The sequence below is a fragment of the Tachysurus fulvidraco genome, chromosome 14 (genome assembly GCF_022655615.1).
Source record: "Tachysurus fulvidraco isolate hzauxx_2018 chromosome 14, HZAU_PFXX_2.0, whole genome shotgun sequence".
NCBI classification, from domain to species: Eukaryota; Metazoa; Chordata; class Actinopteri; order Siluriformes; family Bagridae; genus Tachysurus; species Tachysurus fulvidraco.
In genome coordinates, this window is record NC_062531.1 from 8,669,435 (window position 1) to 8,689,682 (window position 20,248).

General features: G+C 36.7%; 2 protein-coding genes across 5 annotated transcripts; both read right to left on the reverse strand.

Moving 5' to 3' along the window:
• Positions 1–2,849: 2,849 nt before the first annotated feature.
• slc52a3 (solute carrier family 52 member 3) lies at positions 2,850–9,604 on the reverse strand. Of its 4 annotated transcripts, XM_027166413.2 has the most exons (5): positions 9,391–9,604; positions 5,531–5,615; positions 4,311–5,427; positions 3,867–3,990; positions 2,850–3,568 (listed from the first exon to the last, which is right to left on the reverse strand). In XM_027166413.2, exons 3-5 carry the CDS (start codon positions 5,324–5,326, stop codon positions 3,359–3,361), a joined length of 1,350 nt encoding a protein of 449 aa, XP_027022214.1. In that variant the 5' UTR covers positions 5,327–5,427; positions 5,531–5,615; positions 9,391–9,604; the 3' UTR covers positions 2,850–3,358. The 4 variants fall into 4 exon arrangements, with proteins under 4 accessions (XP_027022214.1, XP_027022213.1, XP_047655959.1 ...); XM_027166412.2 differs by lacking the exon at positions 5,531–5,615; XM_047800003.1 differs by lacking the exons at positions 5,531–5,615; positions 9,391–9,604 and adding an exon at positions 8,831–9,319 and having other exon boundaries at positions 4,506–5,427.
• A 1,203-nt stretch (positions 9,605–10,807) lies between these two features.
• LOC113655712 (ubiquitin-conjugating enzyme E2 variant 1-like) lies at positions 10,808–16,819 on the reverse strand. The gene is made up of 4 exons (XM_027166416.2): positions 16,698–16,819; positions 14,686–14,834; positions 13,210–13,335; positions 10,808–11,472 (listed from the first exon to the last, which is right to left on the reverse strand). Exons 1-4 carry the CDS (start codon positions 16,717–16,719, stop codon positions 11,326–11,328), a joined length of 444 nt encoding a protein of 147 aa, XP_027022217.1. The 5' UTR covers positions 16,720–16,819; the 3' UTR covers positions 10,808–11,325.
• Positions 16,820–20,248: the final 3,429 nt, after the last annotated feature.

Consider the following 20,248-nt stretch of genomic DNA (forward strand, 5'->3'; position numbering starts at 1 on the left):
AGGAGGAAGTACTGATAGGATTCCGTGCAAGAGATGAGCAAAATTGCAAAACGTATAAGGTCATAAATTCATAAATAGTAGTAAAATAAATGTGTAGAAACTGAACTGTGCAAAATATCTTATTGTAAGTTGTCATGGCATCATAATAAACATCTGTAAGGACACGGCAATCCAATGCAAGGGAACATGGTGCATTACAGGTTGTATGTGCAAAAATGAAAAAGATCAGTTCAACCTGTAAATAGTTAACAGCATCCATTTTCTTCTGTATACTTTCAACTCTTATTTAAGGTAATGAATAAAAACAAGAAAATTCCATTTATATTGACTATGAGATTGACTAAGATTCATAGATTGTCTAGAAAGCGTCAGGTTGTGTTAGTGTTGTGTAGGTGTAGGATGGTTGGAGCAGATGGGCCTCGCAGCAGCATTTTTCAGGGGGACCCCTCGCCCCTCGATAGGGCCACTGCAGTCCCACATGAGCAGCAAGAAGGAAGCCAGGTGGCCTTGGCCCCTCGGACCAGCTGCGAGAGTGATGGGCCATCTGACATTCAGGAAGAAAATGATACACTTTCCACACCGCACACTTTGCATGTCAATACGTCCACTGCACAATAAAACACACAGAAAAAGGGGAGGCCAATCAAGGAATGGAGCTAATTATCGTGACAGTCTGCTCTTTTTTTTTTTTCCAGTTTTTCATCAGAGCACAATCGAGTACTCGAGACAGAGCATGGTGCCAAGAGGATAATGAGATAACAGACCCATAATGTAAATGAACAATATCTGCACTAAACTGATATAGAGGAAAGGCATGTGTACTGCAGACAGAAAAAAAACATAAAAAAAAATAGCTACTGGTTCATACTTCGGGAGTATAATGAAATTTCATTTGAAACTAAATGCCTTTAACTGATATCTGGTTTATGGTGTTTAGTACAATGGCAGTCACACTGATTGCATTGTGATGGCATGGGGGTAGTGTGGTGTGGCAGAGCTTGTTAGCTGCTCAACAGCAGTGATACCAGGAGAAGCTCCAGGTCATGTGAGACCTTGGCTAGAGAGAATGTGGCATCTCCATGACCTTTTAACCTTTAAGATTAACACGGGTTTGTTGGTCTTTTTTTAAAGCCCAGTATTAGGGTTAGTCAAGCAGAGTGACCAGAAGCCAGGGTCAGCAGCTGACATCACTCCCTCATCGCTCTCTCTTAGAGTCCATCCACCTGTTATTGAGATGAGAATGGGTGTGGATGAACACACACTGAGGATATTTTACTTATGAGAAATGACCAGATTAGTGGAAGCTTCCATCTTATAAGTCCAAAAGCAACATATTAATGCTTTTATACAGATCAATCATCCTTATTCTTGACTGCACTGTTGCTTTTGAAATCTTTGGCTGATTTCTCTACTGCTTCTTTTTGAATGCATTTTTTTTTCATAATTCCAAATCTGTCACTATGTTGCTACCATTCTTCCTTGTAGTGTGTCTGTCACACCCATTCATTCACCCCCACCTCCCATGAGTCTGTACAGTCCCATGTGCTCACGTGGATGGGAAGAGGAAGCAGGACAGCTGTGGACTGGACACTCAAGCAGAGAGGCATGTTCCCATCGAGACTTTGTCTACAAGAACAGCAGTAAGAGCTGTATAGTCTTAATGTGTAATTGGGTCAACAAGTGCCAGAGAATAAGGATTAGACCCCCAGTCTCTCTCTTTATCACACACACACACACACACACACACACACACACACACACACACACACACACACACACACACACACACACACACACACACACACACACACACACACACACTTGTCTTAATATCATAGTGAGGACCTTCTACTTATGGTTATTAAAACAGTAAAACAGCTAATTAATGCTTGGCCTGTAAACTAAAAGCCCTGTGGAAAATACATAAGATAAATATAAAAATTCCCCTATACACAAAGCCTGCCTGAGCATATCTAACATGCACTCCTTTTAAAGCCGGCATAACATACACTTTTGATCATACTAGCATCTTGATTTGGAGAGAGAGAAAGCCACAGCCTCACAGACTTTAACGCTTCAATGGATCAGACATCTAGTGAAAGGCATTTGTAGTTTTTGCTCCTTTATAAAAATTCAATACAAGTCAGACGAGCTTACCAAAGTGATTCTTTGTTGCCACCTAGTGGTGGATTTATTATATTGTTTCAAACACGATGATCTTAAAATTTAAAATGAGTTTAAAAAGTTCTAAGCTGTTATGCATTTTGATCTTTATTATTATTATTATTATTATTAATTTTATTATTAAATATTATTATTCAAAACAGTGATGCTTGCCTACAAAGCCAAAAATGAACCAGCTCACTCACCTCAAAGCCCTTATAACTCCTTGCACTGCACCTCGCTCCCTCAGAGCTACCAGCACTGCTCAAATGGTCCCACCATCTCTCAGGGTAAGAGGTAAGTATACAGCAAGACTCTTTCCTGTTCTGGCACAGAGGTGGTGCAATAAACTTCCCCTAGATGTCCAAACAGCACACTGGCTATCTTCAAACTATGGGTGAAGACCTACCTCTTCCTGAAATACTTGAACTAGCACTTTCTTTTCTCTGTTTGTTGTAGATGTGTATTAAAAAATATTTTTAAAAAAAAAACTGTTTAAACCTCTTAAGTATGTTAACTCTGAAGGTTTTTTGTGCACACACAACGCCTATTTACAGTCTGGAAATTCATCAGACACTTACATGGCTTATTCACAGAGAAATTCTGGTGCATGAACACATATTTCAGTCAACTTTGAGCAGTGTTTTGTCACTAAGTCACACACACATTCTAAACTCACTGATAGATATTGTGCACAATAATGTTTATTATCTTAAAATTGCTTTGACAACCATGTATATTATACTGTTACTTTAAAAGTTATACTTTTGTTGAGACTTCGATCTCATTCAGATTCAAAGCCTCAATCAGGGGCCTTAAATTTACATTTTAAAAATGGTAAATGTAACAACAATGTCTCATTTAACGTAGTGCATTATTGTAAATACATCAGTACAAATGATTTCCAATCCCATCAGGGGAATAGTTTGGCAACACTAAATGTGTTTTGTTGTTTTATACGTTTAGAAACTGTGTCAAATGTTTAACATGTTTTAACTGTAAAATAGATGCTTTCACACATTTGGCTTCTATTAAATAGGGTTAATAATTAAAAAGGGTTCCTCCACTCTCAGAATGCTTCACAAAAGTGTACAGGTTGGTGGAATAAATTGCCCCTAGGTGTGAATGTGTGTGTTTGTGTGTACATTTGTTTGTACATTAAATTTGTATGCAAACTCACGGGAAAGCATCAGAATTATATGCACTTGTTGTTGCAGATATCCCCTGACTTAAACAGATGATAAATGCTGACCAGGGGAAACATAATGAATGATCCCATTAGAGATCCTGCCTGTACTGCAGCTCCACACCACACCAGGGCGATATGGCTCTGGTCCCTTAGAATGACTCCCACCATCACCTTTACGTAGCTCAGCAGACCGGTGAAAAGAATCCATGACAAGACCTAGGAAACATGTAAGAATTAGGATGTTGAACGAGAAGAAATTTTTAAGAATACTGAGTACCAGATGCTTCCTTGTGCCTCCAAAATAATTATTTACTAATAACATAGCATTGAGCATAACCATTAGTGCAAGGGACAAGGGAATGATGCAAGGGGGGGAAAAGGTTGAATCTTAATTTATGTACAAAAAGTAAATATTTTTGTAGTAGTAAAGAATAGTAATAGTTAAGAATTATAATGAATTAATCTATCACAGAACTTGGCAGAGGTCGGCTTCGTCAGTGAGTAAGTGACTTACAATTAGAGATTTTCCTAGTGGTGAGTCTTGCAGCAATGGACAAGGACTCATAACTGCCATAGCCATGTTGTACCCACCACAACCAGTACCCAGCATGCACAGAATACCCAGCAATAACAGTGAGCTATGTAAAAGAATGAGATGCCACACATGAAAAAAATTTATAAGCATATCCTGATTATGTAATTACTGTGGAGTGGAATTAGATTATTGAGGAAGGGGCATTTATTTATTTATCCAACTGACAGACAGATTGAACATATAAAAGTTATAAACCTCAACAAGGGCCCGATAGTGAGCCATACTGTGTTTCCCATTAAAAAAGATTGTGTTAAACGCTCAAAGAACCCTTGAGCACTTATCCTCTAAGAGTGTATAATACCAATATGGTCAGTTTGGAAATATCACTGTTATAACATAAGTAATTATGAAATTATAGCGTACCGTTTGGGAGCGAACATGGAGATAAAGCAGGCCAGTGGGTTAGCAAGTGATGACAGAGAAGCTGAAAGGTGATAGACCATATTCCCATAGGGCATGCAGGAGAACGTCTGTACTGATGGCAGTAGTCCATTGGTGGCACAATTTACCCACACCACCATGCAGTAGATGAAGGCTAGCTCATAACAGGAATAATACCTTTTTACTATCAGATGCTTGGGCTGATCTTCAGTGGCACCAATTTGGCTGTTTTTCCCTGTTTTGCTTTCTGCCTGGTCTTCTGGACCTCCACTGACTGTTACAACAGCCCCTGCCTCAGACACCAGATCTTCAGTAGAAAGTGTAAAAGTCTTAGCGATATGGTTTAGCAAGCCAAAAGCACCAATACTTATCAACATCATGACCACTAGAAAAGAGAAGAAGATCTCTGTGGAGAAGTTAGGAGGAATGTACTGAGCTTCCAATGTGAAGTTATTATGGTCCAGGTTTGAAAGGTTCCCTGATGTTTGGGAGACATTAACACATTTGGCCATGCCAACTCCTTGTGCCAGAGCTACCAACCCAGGCAAAAACCCACTTAATCCTTCACCAATGAAGTAGGTGGTGATGTATCTGGCCGGGAGCTGCATCATGAAAGGCAGGAAGGTGACAGAGGATGTGCAATCCACCAAAGACAGAAAAAATATGATTATAAAGAAAGCTGTGCTTCTAGGTTGGCCCAAAATCATGGTTGTCTTCTTCCAGAACACTGTAAGGAGAATGCATGCTAATATACCAACCGTCAGCATTGCATAGACCACCAGATTCTCACGTACTCGACCAGGATACAGCTTATGCACAAGGGTAACTAGGATAGGGCCGATATTGGCCAGCTGGATGATGACTGTAAGGTATGATGGTAATTCCCATCTTTCTGGTAGAACATTGACAATTAGTGGCAGCTCCACCCACATTCCATTAACGGCCACCCACGAACCCAGGCCAAAGGCACAGGCCAACACATGGACATAAAGAGACATTATGGGATGTCTTAGTCTGAAATTTTTAGGAATGATTTTGAAGTTTTTTTGTATGGTAGATATCTGTCTTTTTGCTTCCTGAATACACTGGTCCACCACTCCTGTGAGAAGAGCAGAAACATAAATATTACGGCAACCTTTGAGAATTTTTCTAAGAAGAGAGAAGGGGAGGGGGATCCCAGAGGACTTCACATAGATGCTTACACTGCTGTTCAAGGAGTGCCAACTAGTACAAAATGGTCATAAATAACCAGGAGGCTGGGGTTTAGCTGGTGTATGGTTTCAAACTCTATAAGAAGAAAAACACAATTTTCTTTGTAAATATTGTAGACTAAATTTTACTTTCTGTAGCTTCACAAAAAGTTCTCTATAACCTACTCTATAACATTTTAAAAATAAACCATTTTACTGTTCGGAAGGAAAATCGGTTAGCTCAATCCTTTACAATTGTTGAAAATAAATTCCAGAAACCTACATAAAACCCCATCCATATTCAGAGGATTAGGGTATCTATCAGAATATAGGTGATATAGGTTTCTGAGGGAGGGAATGCTGAACTCTCAGTTCAGATGACTATTACAGTCAAACAAAGTAGCACAAAATGGTTAAATAAAAATAAATTCTGAATGCAAAAAAAATAAGGCAATGAGGCATACACTTTTAGCCTTTTATTTTCCCTGTCTCACTGCTCAAATCATCTACTCAGCCAATCATGTGGCATCAGCTCAATGCATCAAATCATGCAGATACAGGACAAGACCTTCAGTTAAAGTTCACATGGCATGGTTGTTGGTGCCAGATGGGCTGGTTTAAGTATATTAGTAACTGATGATTTCTGGTATTTGCACACAGCACAGCCTCCAGAAAAACATCACTTGTTTTATTTTAAGCTTCAGCTGTCCAGTTTCAGTGAGTCTGTGCACACTGAAGCCTCAAATTCCTGTTGTTGGCTGAAGGATGTGGAATGCAATGTGATTTTCTAGCTCATCCACCTGAAGGTTCTAGATGTTGTGCATTCTGAGATGGTATTCTGTTCACCATAGTTGCAAAGAGTGGTTATTTGATTTAACTTTCTGGAGTTTAGCTTTCCATACCATTCATTGTAAACTAGACTGGTGTGCATGAGGAGATCAGCAGTTTCTGTTTCAACAACCATGCCTCAGTAAAAATCTCAGAGGTCACGTTTTCCACCATTCTGACACTGGATGTGAACATTACTGACATGAGTGCCTATAGAAACTGAATTTAGCCTCTGAATTACTGCCCCAAAAGTAGGTGAAAGGGCATAAGCAGTGTTTATCATTCTTACAGATGCTAGTGGAGTTAAAGTCTCCTTTCTATGTCTCCTGTCTCCTCATTAATTATTAACTTCATTTTGGAATAAGGGCTTGTGTGTGACGTGCCATGCTTTTTCTCCCGTCTTCATTGGAACTAATAAATCCCAGTAAATATGAAGATAGGGTTGAGCAATTTCACTGACATTAACATCTCATTACTAAGTAACCACATTCTGCAGTAATGGGTTGCGAGTAACCTAAAATGAGATGACTGAGAAACAACTATTCTCTAAATATGCATGTTATATTTAGAGAGTAACCTAAGTTTAGGATTAAAACCAGGCCCCTGGAGCTGTGAGGCAACAATTCTACCCATTGCACCACTCTACACTATTTATTTAGCACTCAAGTGACAAATTAAAGGGAAAAAATGCTGCTGCATTTTCTGCCATGGTTTTGTTTATTGTTCTTCTGAATAATCACCTTTACCCTACAATAAAGTTTTTCTATCTTGATGGGAGTGGTGTAGTCTGATGAAGATGAAAGTGATGTCCTTCTCAACCAAACAGAAAACTAGTGGGAAACACAGAGCTCTCTACAAGTGTTTATTGAAAGACCATTTGTGGAAATATCTTTGGAAGAAATTGCTTTTGTCACAATCTGTTTCTTTGTGTAACAGCTATGAGCAGCAGAGCAAAAGTCAGTGTTAAACTATACAAAAACTGTGTTGGCTAGATTCGTCATTCAGGAGACAAGAATGTTTAAAACAACTAGATGAACATACTGCAGGCTATAAACGTGATCTATGCTAATTTAAACAGGAGCTATTTCACTTGCATTACCTCCAACATCATCTTACCTTCAAAGTAAAATAAAGTACCTTCCGCTTGATGGAAATTCATTTCCTAGTAACCTGGTCTCCTAAGGTTCATTTGTATAAACTGTGTAACAAAAGCAATATATTTGACCTGTGCCTATGCCTTTGGATATTAACCCCTTTAGGCCTAAGCCTATTTTCCTGGCTGTTTTTCAAAAATAACATTCTCTATTTAAATGAGTATATCTCAAAAACTACAAAGTACATTTGAATAATTTTGGTATTGAAATAAATTTAACACTTGTGAAATTACTCTGCTATACTAAAATCAGTATATCTATTACTAGATCAGTGTAAGAGAAGCTGGAACACAGACAAAAAAATCAAAACAAATTCCGTCTGACAGAATTTTCAATTCAAAGGAGAATAGTTCCATCTAAGCCTTCATATTTAAGCCTACATTCTCCAGAAATTAATTTTATAACTCCTTACCATTAACTGTTTAAAGCCAGATTTATCCATTGTGTATCAGGGATATTAAAGAGAGGTTTTTGTAGAAGAATGTCTTTCTGTTTTCATGATGGCACATGTTGGCATCACTCTGCAATTTCTGAGGTTTCTCAGGGTGTATTCCAATACTTCTGGTGCCAAAATAAAAGTAACACGTGTTGGATTGCTGCAGAAGTGTTAATATATATATATATATATATATATATATATATATATATATATATATATATATATATATATATATATATATATATAAACCAGATCAGAGTAAGAGAGGATGGAACACAGCAAATTTTTAGACAGTATATAAAAATAGTTATTAAATATATATTAAAAACTCCATAAATCTATTTTTTAACATCTCACAATTGACTGGTTCACGATTTATTTTATCCTTAGTGTATCAGATATTAGAGAGAGGTTTAAAAAGTGGTACACACTCCTGTGCCAAGTGAGTGCATGTTGGCACATCACTGTATATGAGTTTTCTCAGCTACCGAACTATAAAACTTCATATAATTGACTTATATGTCACTATAGGTGTTCATTGCATCCCAATCCAACAGTTTTCAGTTTGTTTTGGAGCCTCCCCACCTCTAACTACAGTACACAGCGTGCATGACTGACTGCCACTTAAGTAAAGTTGGCTGCATATTCACAGATTCAAGTTTCCCGATTCAATAACTCCTGAGCTAAACTCTCTTATTACACTAATAATACCTCTTTTTTGTCGTAGTAATGTAAAGATGCAGTTACAACGCAGCTACAACCCAATTTTCCTCAATACCAGCTTTCCGCTTCCCCTTTATAGAGATAAAAGCTATCGCCTCCTGGTTACAAAACAGCTCTAAAATGACCAAATAGACTCAAATAATCCACAACAATCCCGTCCTTTCATACCTTATAGCTGTCCGAAGGTAACCGTGTAATCGGTTCAGTTTATCTTGAGGGGAAAAACTTTAAGCATGACTTTCTGGATTTGAAAACACACCTCTTTTGTGTTTAAATGCACCTGTTTTCGGTTCGGATCGATTTAGCGAGTTTAAAAAGCCAAAATAAAGCAAAAAAAAAATCCTTTGGAAAGTTGAGTTGGTGCATTAAGATGCCATGGGGATTTAAATTTTACGAGCTTTGAAGAGCGATAGTTCGACATCTCGATGTAAGTTTGAGCCTCTAATTTTCGAATCAGAATCTTGTGTTGTGAAACCTGATCCAATGCTAAGGCAGTAAAGTCAGTGCATCTTGGATGAGCCAAGGCGCATGAAAAGTTAAGTGTTTGGCTTGGATCAGACAAATTCACCCTGTTTTTCCCGTTGTTTTACCATGCGAATGTATAGATACATAATACTAATACCTGAATGTATAGATACATAAACATATTTAGCTATACTTTATAAAATTCCTATTTTCCCTCAACCTTTTCCCTTCTCCAAGTTCAATCCATAAATTTCTTTACTCACAGTTTGAGCTACTTGAAGGAACCAGGTCCAGAGGTCCTTTGTGAAGTCACACTGATTCACTATTCAGTTTTAACAGCAGCAATAGTAAAGAAATTCTCCACCACCTCTTCAAGACAACAACAAAGTAACAGCCTTATTTTGCCCTCACATGTTAGGATTCTGGGGCATTGCAGGAGGAGTGTAACTGACACTGTTACACTGTTTCTGTATTACTAGTGTAGCATTCCATTCAATATTAACCTTGTTTTATGACTACGATTTACAGCAGTCTTGCACCGCATAAGATTGACTATATTATACTTTATGAATCTGCACTTTCTTTTTTATGGCAAGCTTATAGATTAGATATTAGACAAGTGATGGTTAGTTTTGTCTACAGTAGAAATGCCAAAAGCAGTTTTTTGTTTTGGAATTTGCATTTGATTGAAGGTGGACATGTGCTTATGTATAACTGTGCAGTGAAGAAAACTACCATAGAGGATTTCCTTCTGGTTCTGAACTTTATCATTTGTATCGTAATTCTAACAGTGTTCCAGGATTTCAGTTACACCAAACCTTGAGATGAGGAGTGAACTAGAACATTGCCTCAGTACATCACTCTCCCAGTGGACATTTTTGAAATTGTTGTGATTTTACTCTTCAACTGATTAATTACAAGCACAAACTTTTTTTTTTTTAACGTTTTTCGTTTTTGACTGGGATAAAATTTTGTTTTAGCTGAACATATCTCACTAATTATTAAGTAAAGCTGACAGTTATAGCTCAGTGAACAAAATCCTAGAAACACAGCCTACTACAAATAATGAGTTAATATGGCATATTTGAGCACTGCACTTGGTCTGTGTACAAATCATGCTAGGAGTAAATTGTTTTAAATATTTGATTTATTCTTGATTTATTAATTCAACTTTAGTAAACCCTTTATGCTGAACAGGGTTACAATGCGGTCAGAGCTTAACCAAGGAACACTCGGCATGAGAGGAATAAACCCTGTATTAGAGTTTCACAGGGCGCACACACACACACACGCACACACACTGGTGGCAGTGTACTCTTGCCCGTTCACAAACCAGCATGTTTTTGAGAAGTTGAAAGAAACCAGAGAACATGAAGAAAATCTGTGCAGACACAGCTGTCATGATGTCAATCCCATACAGCAATTCTATTTGAATCATGAGTGCAAGCAGGCCTACTATGTAAAAAAATATGTATTTCAATGGTTTTCACAATCATTTTTTCTTTCTTGGGCACTTTTTAATAAATGTTTCTCTTTTTATTTAATTTTAGCACATTTCTTCTGCCTGCAATATGCAATAAAGTACATTTGCAATTAGCTGAAATGTGTATGGATTTCTGTGGTTCAGAGAGAAAATATTGTATGTTTACCCAGTTTTAAATATCATTTGACAACTGCAGATTGCAAATACCAAGACTTTACTACCGAACATCTACAACAACATTACAATGCATAAAGCTGAGCTGAATTGCACTCAAGCAAAAAGATTTTTGATATGAAAATGACAAAAAATACAACCACAAGTCACACTCAATAAGATTATTTATGATATTATACAATCTGAATTTATAACAAACAATAACAAAAAAGATTAGTAAGATGCACAGTATTCAAATGATTTGTCCCAAGACAACCAAAGAACTGATCTCTCATCTTTCATACAGAAAAATGAGAAAAGTAGGGGAACATAATGGGATGTGTGCGAGTTGAGGCATGGATTCTTTCCAGATGGAGTTTGGATATGTGTGTGAGAGAGATAATAAGACGAAGAGACGTAAAGAGCAAGAAAGAGTTTGCACAATTATGAATTTAAGGATGACTGATCAGAGAGAGAGAAATGAAAATGAATACAAATGAGAAGAAAACAAAATGCTAAAGGCAGACCGTGTTTGTGTGTGTATTTGTGGTATAGTACAGTCTCAGTTGGTGTAAATCTGTCCCTCAGGCGGTTGTGGGAGCTTCATGTTCTCTTTGCACATCATGAGTCGTCTAAGCTCCTGCAGCACCACTCGGATACTGTAGGAGTCCTGCCACTTAGCCAGAGATGACACTGCCCTCGGCTCCACCTAAACCCACAGAGAAACGCCAAAACAGCACCATTTCATTACGTACTACTAATCATAAAACACACACAAACACACACACTGCATTTACAGAATTTACTGTAGGACCATTAAAAAATGCTGAGCTTTATTTGTTGCAGTGTGGCAAGATGTCTGAATCTGAATTACAACAACTAGGTTGTTGGTAAAAGACAAGCTCTTGTTAGGAGGTTCTAATCAAAATAACAGTCATTTTTTCCTCATAACACAGTAGTGTAGCATGTCGCTACACCATTGGTTCACTTAGTGGGCACAGTGTGGTTTGGGACATGGCCTTAAATTCTATCTAAACTCATGTACAGTACTTGCAGCTGTAAGATTAGTGCGTGTACTAGAGCACAAGCCACATTCCATTCAATCTTATTCAATAAGTAACAAAAGATAAGGCAAAATTCTAAACCCAGAGATGGTGAAGAATTAGAATGTTTAAAATTCAAGAATCTGCATTAGTGGGTAAAATGAAATTCTAAATCCTGCATTGCAAGGCAACATTCTAAAATCAGAAACAAAGGCTAAAATTTAAAAAAATGCAGTAGAGGAAGAAATTCTTAAATCATGTGAAATTCTAAAATCTACAATAGACGTTAAAATGTGCAATAAAGTGTGAAATGTTAAAATGTCTATCACCAAAAGAGTAAAAGCTCACAAGTGATGTATCATCAAAATAATAAATGACATTCAAAATATAAATTCTATTGCTATTGGTTGGTTCCTGAAGTTTTCAGCGACAGCATTATAACAACTGAATGAAAAATGCTACAGGACTTACCTACAGCACAAACCTACCAAGACCTTAAAAACATCCCTCTCAGCATAACTGATTCGATAGTACGCAGGTGGAAAGTTACCACAAATAATCATCCCCAGATAAGTACGACACTTAAGATTTCACAATGTGTTCTGTGATTAAAGATAAGGACAGTAAGAGAGAAGCCAACAGTTTCTCGACTAGTGTAGCAGGATGACCTGAAAGCTCCAGGAAAAACTGTTGCATAGAGAACAATAAGTGCTAGATTGTGGATGACCAATGACCAAAAACACAACTTGAATAACTCAGGAATATCATGCATGGCCTTGCCAGTCTCCTGACTTTAAGTCCCACTGAAGCTCTATTGCGAGTTGGAATCTGAAAGTTCATTAGAGGGACCATCATAACCTAATGGCAGATGATTTGCTAAAAGGAATCAGCCAGAATTACAGCAAACTGCTGCACAAAGCTTATTAAATTCTTTCTATAGATCTCTCAAAGTTGTAACTGTATGAACGTAGTACATTCTGTAATTTGTGGTGCCCAAGTACTTTGCTTCTTATCAATTTCTTTTTTTAAACATATTCATTTTGTTTTTATTCATATTTTTAGGTCAAAAGATGTATCTATTAGAAGTAGATTCCTGCAGAAGTAGAATAAACCAAGTCATCTATATTTTTAAAATTTCTTTTCATTTTACAAGTAAAATTGCTAATATCTACAACAACTGTATTTATTTGTTTGATATATAGAGCTATGTAATGACACAATGGAAACCACACAAACAGCTCTGAAGCAATTTGATGGATACTTTATAAATGTTTAAGAAACTTTTTTTTTTCTGTGTAAGTTTTAACGGCTCCGTCAGTAAGCAGTGAAACAAAATTTGGCTCCATCGAAACTCACAAATAATTACGGCATGTTCCTAAGGAAAGTAAAAAAACAAAACTCACCACACCACTGGAGTTGTGTACTCCGTTTAAATTGATCTTTGTCACAAATCTCACAAATGGAGGTGTTTCTGGGTATCTGGGTCCACACTCCACTCTCAGACTGTACATCCTGTTCTCATAGATAGTCTAAGAGGAAAAGTAGGTGAAAAGATTTTAGTGCTTTAATGCTTTAAAGTCATGCAAGAGAAGGCTACATTGATATTTTACACCAAGCCATTTTTTTTATTGTATACAAATAGGAACAGTCGCAATCAACAAATAAAAATCGATTTTATGCCAAAATTTAAAATCATATATGCTCAGTTTGTCTAACCACTGTTTCACACAACTTCTTGGTCTTGGTACATAGCAAAAATGTCAGACTGACAGAGAGGATGTGACTCATCATTCTTTATAAAGTAGGCGACAAGTGTTCCACATGACTGGCAGATCAGTATGACAAGTTCAGGGTCTGAGAGTGCAAGGGGAGGTCTAATGTATTCCTAGAGCAGTGGGAAGATCTCGGAAATACAAGTAAAGACAAAGTCACCCTGGAAAAAGTGTGCTGGTGGAGTACTTTGTCTGTGTATTAGCAAAATGAGACAGACTATATGCCTCTTATAATTTCTGAAGCTGCTTTTCTTTGTGGTTAGATATAGAAAGAAACCAAACTGACTCCAACAAATGCTGAAATGATAGGTTAAGATGTTGCTGGTACTGAAACACTCACTATCAATAACACCTTTAGGTACAATGATCTTAATGCAGATATACGTATTTCCTTGGTAGTAAGTGAAAAAAAAAGTGTGGGTTCCTTAGTTTATTCATACATGTTAAGCGAGTCTTTTTAAACAGAAACACTGATTGCCATTTTTGTGTAGTGAACTTCTTCTTTAGTAGAAAGTTTCCATACGAACAGTATGTTCACATTCTTGAAATTTCACTTCCTGCTGCTTTATAAGCACACAGAGTACCCCATTTGACACTTTCTAAGTGATACAGTATGAAAGTAATCAGACCAAGGCTAGTGAAGGAGAAAAAGAACTCATACTGTAAATGTGCTGGGCAAGGTCAAATAAAATCCTATAGCTCTCAACTCAACCTTATCAGACAAGTGATATGCCACCTGTATAACAGTAAGATGTATTTATCATACACAGTCCTGTTGGGAGTAAGTGGAATATAATGGGTTCTACTAAAGAAAACATTAATATAAAACATGCTAATTCATATAAGTGTTGTTGCACTTATATGAATTAGCATGTTTTATATTAATGTAGTAATGTAATGTAGTAGTCAAACTACTATTTACAATAATGCAGGAAAAAAGAGAAATGGTAGAAGATGCCTGACTTGTAAGTTGCCTACAGGGGTCTGATCATTTTCATATTTAATGTGAGCTAATACTGACATAGTGTTTGTGCTTTACCCAGCAAAACTGTGTATGTTTTTATAAGTGTATAAACCATAGGAGTGATTATGACACCCGAGTGTTACCCGTGGTGGTCCGATGATCATGCCTCTCCAGCGTGTGAGGGTCATGTCATCATCATCCTCCAGCCCCCAGCTCACAGTTCCGTCCCCCACTCCTTTCTGGCCTTCCTCCAGCTCCTCCAGCAGACGGAAGTTGCGTGGCACCTTCACGCCTAACCATGGAAACACACATCACAACATTGTGGAACTGCAGGCTTAAAAGAGTAGATAGAAATGGCACAGCAATCTAACAACAAATTTGTTACTTTAAGCATCTTGTATGCTTTTTTAGGAACTGTATTGTCTAAGTCAGTGTATAAATTCAGTCAATATCCATAAAAAGCTCTAAAAACCCAATTGCTCCGACAATGAACATGGTTCACATGTTCATCAGCCAGATACTGCTGCTGATCATGTTCTAGCTGAAAGCCACGCAAGGTTATGGTGTAGCAGACACAGCTCAGCGGCACTGTTTTCATTATTAGCTCTTTGTTGTTGCAGGCATGAAGGACCTTCACTATTTCTTTCAAGGGCATCTATCCCAGGAGGTAGAAACCTGTGAAATTCTCATTTAAACATTAGCCAGATGCATTTGCCATGGTGCACTTCATTCATCTCGTCCTCCCCACCGCAAGTTTGCACAAGCATCACCCAGAAAGCTTGGATGCCATTTGCATTACCTCATCCGTCTTTCACAAACTCACAAACAATTCCACTGCAGTCCCCCGATTTTGTAAAGCCAGCAATGTATAGATCCACAACACAAAGCTACACCATGAGGGTATGTGCATTTCATTTATACACGCTTCAATGCACCTCGGTGCTTTTTTTTTTTTTTTTGCAAACAGGTTTTTATTTATTTTATTTATTTTTTAAAAGCTTTTAATGTGAAGTCTCTTGTGTAATTTAGTTCACACCTAGGCTGGCAAGAACTTTTTCACAGAGGGACTCCACAAATTTCAATGACACATGCAGCTGCTGACTTCGACTTCTCTTCCATATTGATTTTTATTTCAGTGTTGAAATCTATAATATTTCAAGCAGCAATATAGCATTCATCAAAGATATCTAAAACCCAGACAGACAAGACAAGAAAAAAATAAATAAAAAATGAAAGGAACCGGCCATAAATGCTGAGTAAGACGCAGGGGCCTGTAAGATATTGCTGAATCATACTAACTTTTTTGTTAAAGGAGCATATCATGATGAATTCTTTGGAGTAGTGTTACACAATGAAACCCATAATTAAATTTAAGATATCAGATGCTTGCAGATGGGCAGTGCCTTTGCAGTAAACTGCACTCATGTGAAGCAGCTGTGTGAATTCTGCCAAACTCCTTTCACTGTGTATTCTGCTTAAAGAAAAAAAAATGCTTGTAATGCATGCTTCTGGGAAAAATGAAAAATGAAGCTGAATAGGTGAAAACCCGTCATTTCAGTATGTCTTACATCATTCGCATTGTAAGAATGGTGCCTCAGTGATGTTGCAATTAATCTGTTCTGTTGCATTTCCTTTTAAATAAAGGCTTACAATCTCAAGAATAAACGCCAATGATGAAAGTTACAGATCCAACGCCCAGTATTATTCACTGGATAAACTGGACAACATTGTAATTTGGCAATCAACAAAGCTTAAGGGACAAAGCAGCTGGTAGATGACTAAATAAACCTAGCACAACATATACATGACAATTAGCTGACGATTCATTTAGAAATCATTTCCTCCTGTTAATTGTCAAGCAGCTTAACGTTGAGGTGAGATTTGGACATTATTCGAAATCTGAGGTGGCTTCTTGTAGAGACAGAAATCAGAAGGCTAACATTCATTTATCCGCTATTAGCCGGTAGCCATGCTAATAGTAGCAAAGTGCGCTGCAGCTCAACGGAACTGACGCTCATTTACACTTTTGTGAATGTTCTTATCGTAAACATGACAAAAACGAACACACAGCTTTAATCTCCTGGTTCTCGCTAACGCATTATCCGTCTCATTCAATGTGTTAAAGTAGACCTGAAAAATGAGGGAAATGATTTACCTGATCCGGCGGCGACCGCCATTTTGAAATAAACAGTTAACAAGTGCGCGCACGCAAGCGTGGACGCGCTCAAAACGTGCAAAATGCGCGTGCACGATCAAAAATAGATATTTTCAGTAAATGCAAGACTCATTTTACATATCTGAATATATTATATTATATTATATTATATTATATTATATTATATATGTCTAATAGGTCTAAAATGAACCTTAAGGGCAATTTGTTTTGTTCCCTCTGGAGGATATATTTACAGTACCCTACAAAATAAAGTTTCCCTTTCAGATAGGGTTCAAAGTAAAACCTCATTAGAAATATAGGAACCCTTATATCCAAAGAGGCTCCTTGTGTATAAGTAAATGTTGCATGACCTTGAAGTACATTTCTATATACCTATTCCATTGTGCAGTGTTATTCTCTGGGTGGCATTGCAGAGGCTTATTGGGGGGTTTCACATGTTTTTCCTTTGTTCCTGAGAGTTTCCTAACTTACTAAATGCATGTATGTGGATTAGCTACTTTAAACAAGTGCAACTGTGTGAATATGCATGGTGTCTTGCAGTAGACAGCATTCCAAGGAACAGTGCTTACTGAACACTATTAGGGGAAAGAAAAGTTGTTGTTGTTGTTGTTTTTTTTTAAATGTATGTGTTTCTCTGTAGAATATGTATACAACTTCTAAGAGGAAGGGATGCCCTCCTTTCAGAGACATAGAAACTCTCTAGGACAGCGGTGTCCAATCTTATCTGGAAAGGGCCGATGTGGGTGCAGGTTTTCATTCCAGCCAAGCAGAAGTAACACCTGATTCCACCTGTTTAATCAGTTGTTCTTGGCTTTTAGTAGACTCTGTTGTGGCTTCTGCTTGATTGGAATAAAAACCTGCACCCACACCGGCCCTTTCCGGATAAGATTGGATACCGCTGCCCTAAACTAACCACAGAACTCTGAGGAATCACTTTTGCAGCTCATAGGGATGCAAATTATCATTGTGTTGTAAGATTGTGTTGTAAGAATTATAGGAAAATTCCTTCAGTGTTTTGAGCTCCTGAGGAACTATATGGAGGCAGTACATCAGTGGCATTATGTGATTGTTCATTGTACACAAGGATACTTCACAAAATCACCATCACATTTTGCCACCACATGCCTTAACTGTAAAATGACCCACTGTTTGCTTTGCCTTTAACTTACATAGATTTAGTCAGCTAATTATTTTGCATGCAGTACCAATCACCAATTTCAAAAGAATCCACACAAAAACACATTTTTATTATATTTGATACTTTATTAATTTCATTATAAATATAATATATACATGTAATTAAAGTCTTCATATTGGGAGACAACATAAAGGCATCAAGGCATTATATTTGATATTTAATTTGACAGCCACAAAACCCACTTCAACCACCTCCACATGAAAACTGTCCAAGTAGAATAAAACTTGAGTCATGTTAACTAATCTGAGACCTTGAGATCATGTTTGACATCAAATATGAAAGTGCTACAGACATACTAGGTACCAGGTCTCTGCCTTCTTCTTTCTGTAACATAATCAAGTCAAATACATCAAGACAAAACATGTACAATCAAAAAAAAATGATATCCAATTATTTTTTTACCCTTTATGCTTATGAATATGAATCAATGGACACTGACATTATTGTTTCTGTCCTGTCACCATTTCAAAAGTCCAATAGACAGAGCGCCATCATAAGATCGTCCAACACACCTACTGTAAAGCCGCATTCATTACACCACAATAATAATAACATCCTAATAACTTCAGACATGTAGGCAAATTGTATGATGTTTTATGGCCAAGTTAGTAAAATTCCTGCAGGTTACAAATCCAATTCAAACAGCTTTAGTCATAAAGAGGAATCTCAAAGTCACATCTAGTAAACACCATTACTGAAGGATCCAACCAATAAATTTAAATAGTCTAAATTCTCCATATTTAAAATGTTGACCTATTGGCAGATTATGACCTAAAGTTTTAAACATAACTGGTGCTCCTAAAAATCTTAACAATCCGCACAAGCAGAAATAAGTGGATACATTAAATCTTCCATAAATCTTGACAATAAATTAGAGGTACCAATGAGATCAAATTAGTGTGGATTTTCACATGGGAACCATAATGAATGTATGATTTCATTATTCACATAACAGCACTCCAATTCACAGAATACCTGTCCGAAAATTCCTATGTGCAGCCATAACTACTGTAGAAGCACTTTTGTGAGAAAAACCTCTTTTCTTCCATTTACCACCATTTAATTGTCCATAACTGAAATTAACACCAGTCTAATCACACTGCAACATGCCGATCAAGTTCATTCATCTAAATAATCAATAAAAAAAACAACACTTGAACTTTAATTTACAAACCCATACTTGGGGGAAAAAAAACTACAACTTAATGTAAAAATGTTTGAAAATGTGCACATTTCACAAATAATTTTATGGAAAAAAAATCCTGGCAATTGTTCATATGCTCCATGTAATTTGACACAGTTATAATTAATGACCTTTAAAAATGTTGACCCTTTACATATCCAACAGTGTTATTTAAATACTTCTCTATATTGTCCTATATAAAAAATATAAAGCTTCTTCAAAGGCTAGAGCTTTAAAAATTTGGCATACTGTCATATGATTGAACATTTTCTACATAGTAAGCAACCTATTACCACATTATATATAACTTTGTCGGTTTTCATTTGATCAAACAAGGTTTAATATTTAACTCTCAAAGAGACAGAGATTGGAAAATGTCTAAACTGAGGATTAAACGCAATATTTCGGTACAACAGGACAAACTCAACAGTTGAACGAGACGGAAAATTAAAAATGCCTCAAATTAAACACCTTTGGACAAAAAAGCCATTGATTGTAGTTTTTTTTTATATATTTATATAATACCTTGTTTATACAAAAAAAAACTATTCTGTATAGACACATCAGATGTATCATTATAGATTCATAGATTTTCAAGTAATAATTTTGAAGAACGTAGTTGTATGGAGGAATTCTGACCTTCTAACTATGGCAATTAGTACACTATTAGAAAACATAATTTTTTGCTGAGAATATACACATAGTTCACAGTCCCAATACATATTGAGATGAAACCAGTGGAATAAGGTGAGTGACTAATTTAGTAGCTTAGTGCTAAGTGGTGCTTAATATTGATGTTATCTAAAAACTGGAATATGATGATAATAAATATTCTTTTTGTTCTGCAGTTAGAAACCCATTATCATTAGCTGTATGCAGTTATAAAGTGTTGGACAAAGGAGACCTTCTGTCTCTCGCATGAGCAATGTAAATTACAGTAACGTCCAACTAGTCACGCAACCATGCTTAACAATGATTACTTGATCATTTAAGACAGGAAAAACAAGAATTAAATGAGTCTACAAGTCTTTTCAATGCATCTAAATTGTAATTAGTTTAAGGATCTGTTAAGTTCTTAAAACCTCCACTGAACAGTCAATTTCTAGCACAAGTGATCTTTAGAAATAAATCTTTTTTTATATATATATA

Bases quoted from the DNA above. Each gene is read 5' to 3' on its own strand.
- slc52a3 (XM_027166412.2), bottom strand. From the start codon at position 5,326: ATGTCTCTTTATGTCCATGTGTTGGCCTGTGCCTTTGGCCTGGGTTCG. The intron at 3,991-4,310 runs GTACGCTATAAT...TCTTTTACATAG, and splicing joins TCCATGTTCGCTCCCAAACG to CTCACTGTTATTGCTGGGTA. The intron at 3,569-3,866 runs GTAAGTCACTTA...CATGTTTCCTAG, and splicing joins CACTAGGAAAATCTCTAATT to GTCTTGTCATGGATTCTTTT.
- LOC113655712 (XM_027166416.2), bottom strand. From the start codon at position 16,719: ATGGCGGTCGCCGCCGGATCAG. The intron at 13,336-14,685 runs GTAACACTCGGG...TTTTCCTCTTAG, and splicing joins TGATCATCGGACCACCACGG to ACTATCTATGAGAACAGGAT. The intron at 11,473-13,209 runs GTGAGTTTTGTT...CTGTGGGTTTAG, and splicing joins TACACAACTCCAGTGGTGTG to GTGGAGCCGAGGGCAGTGTC.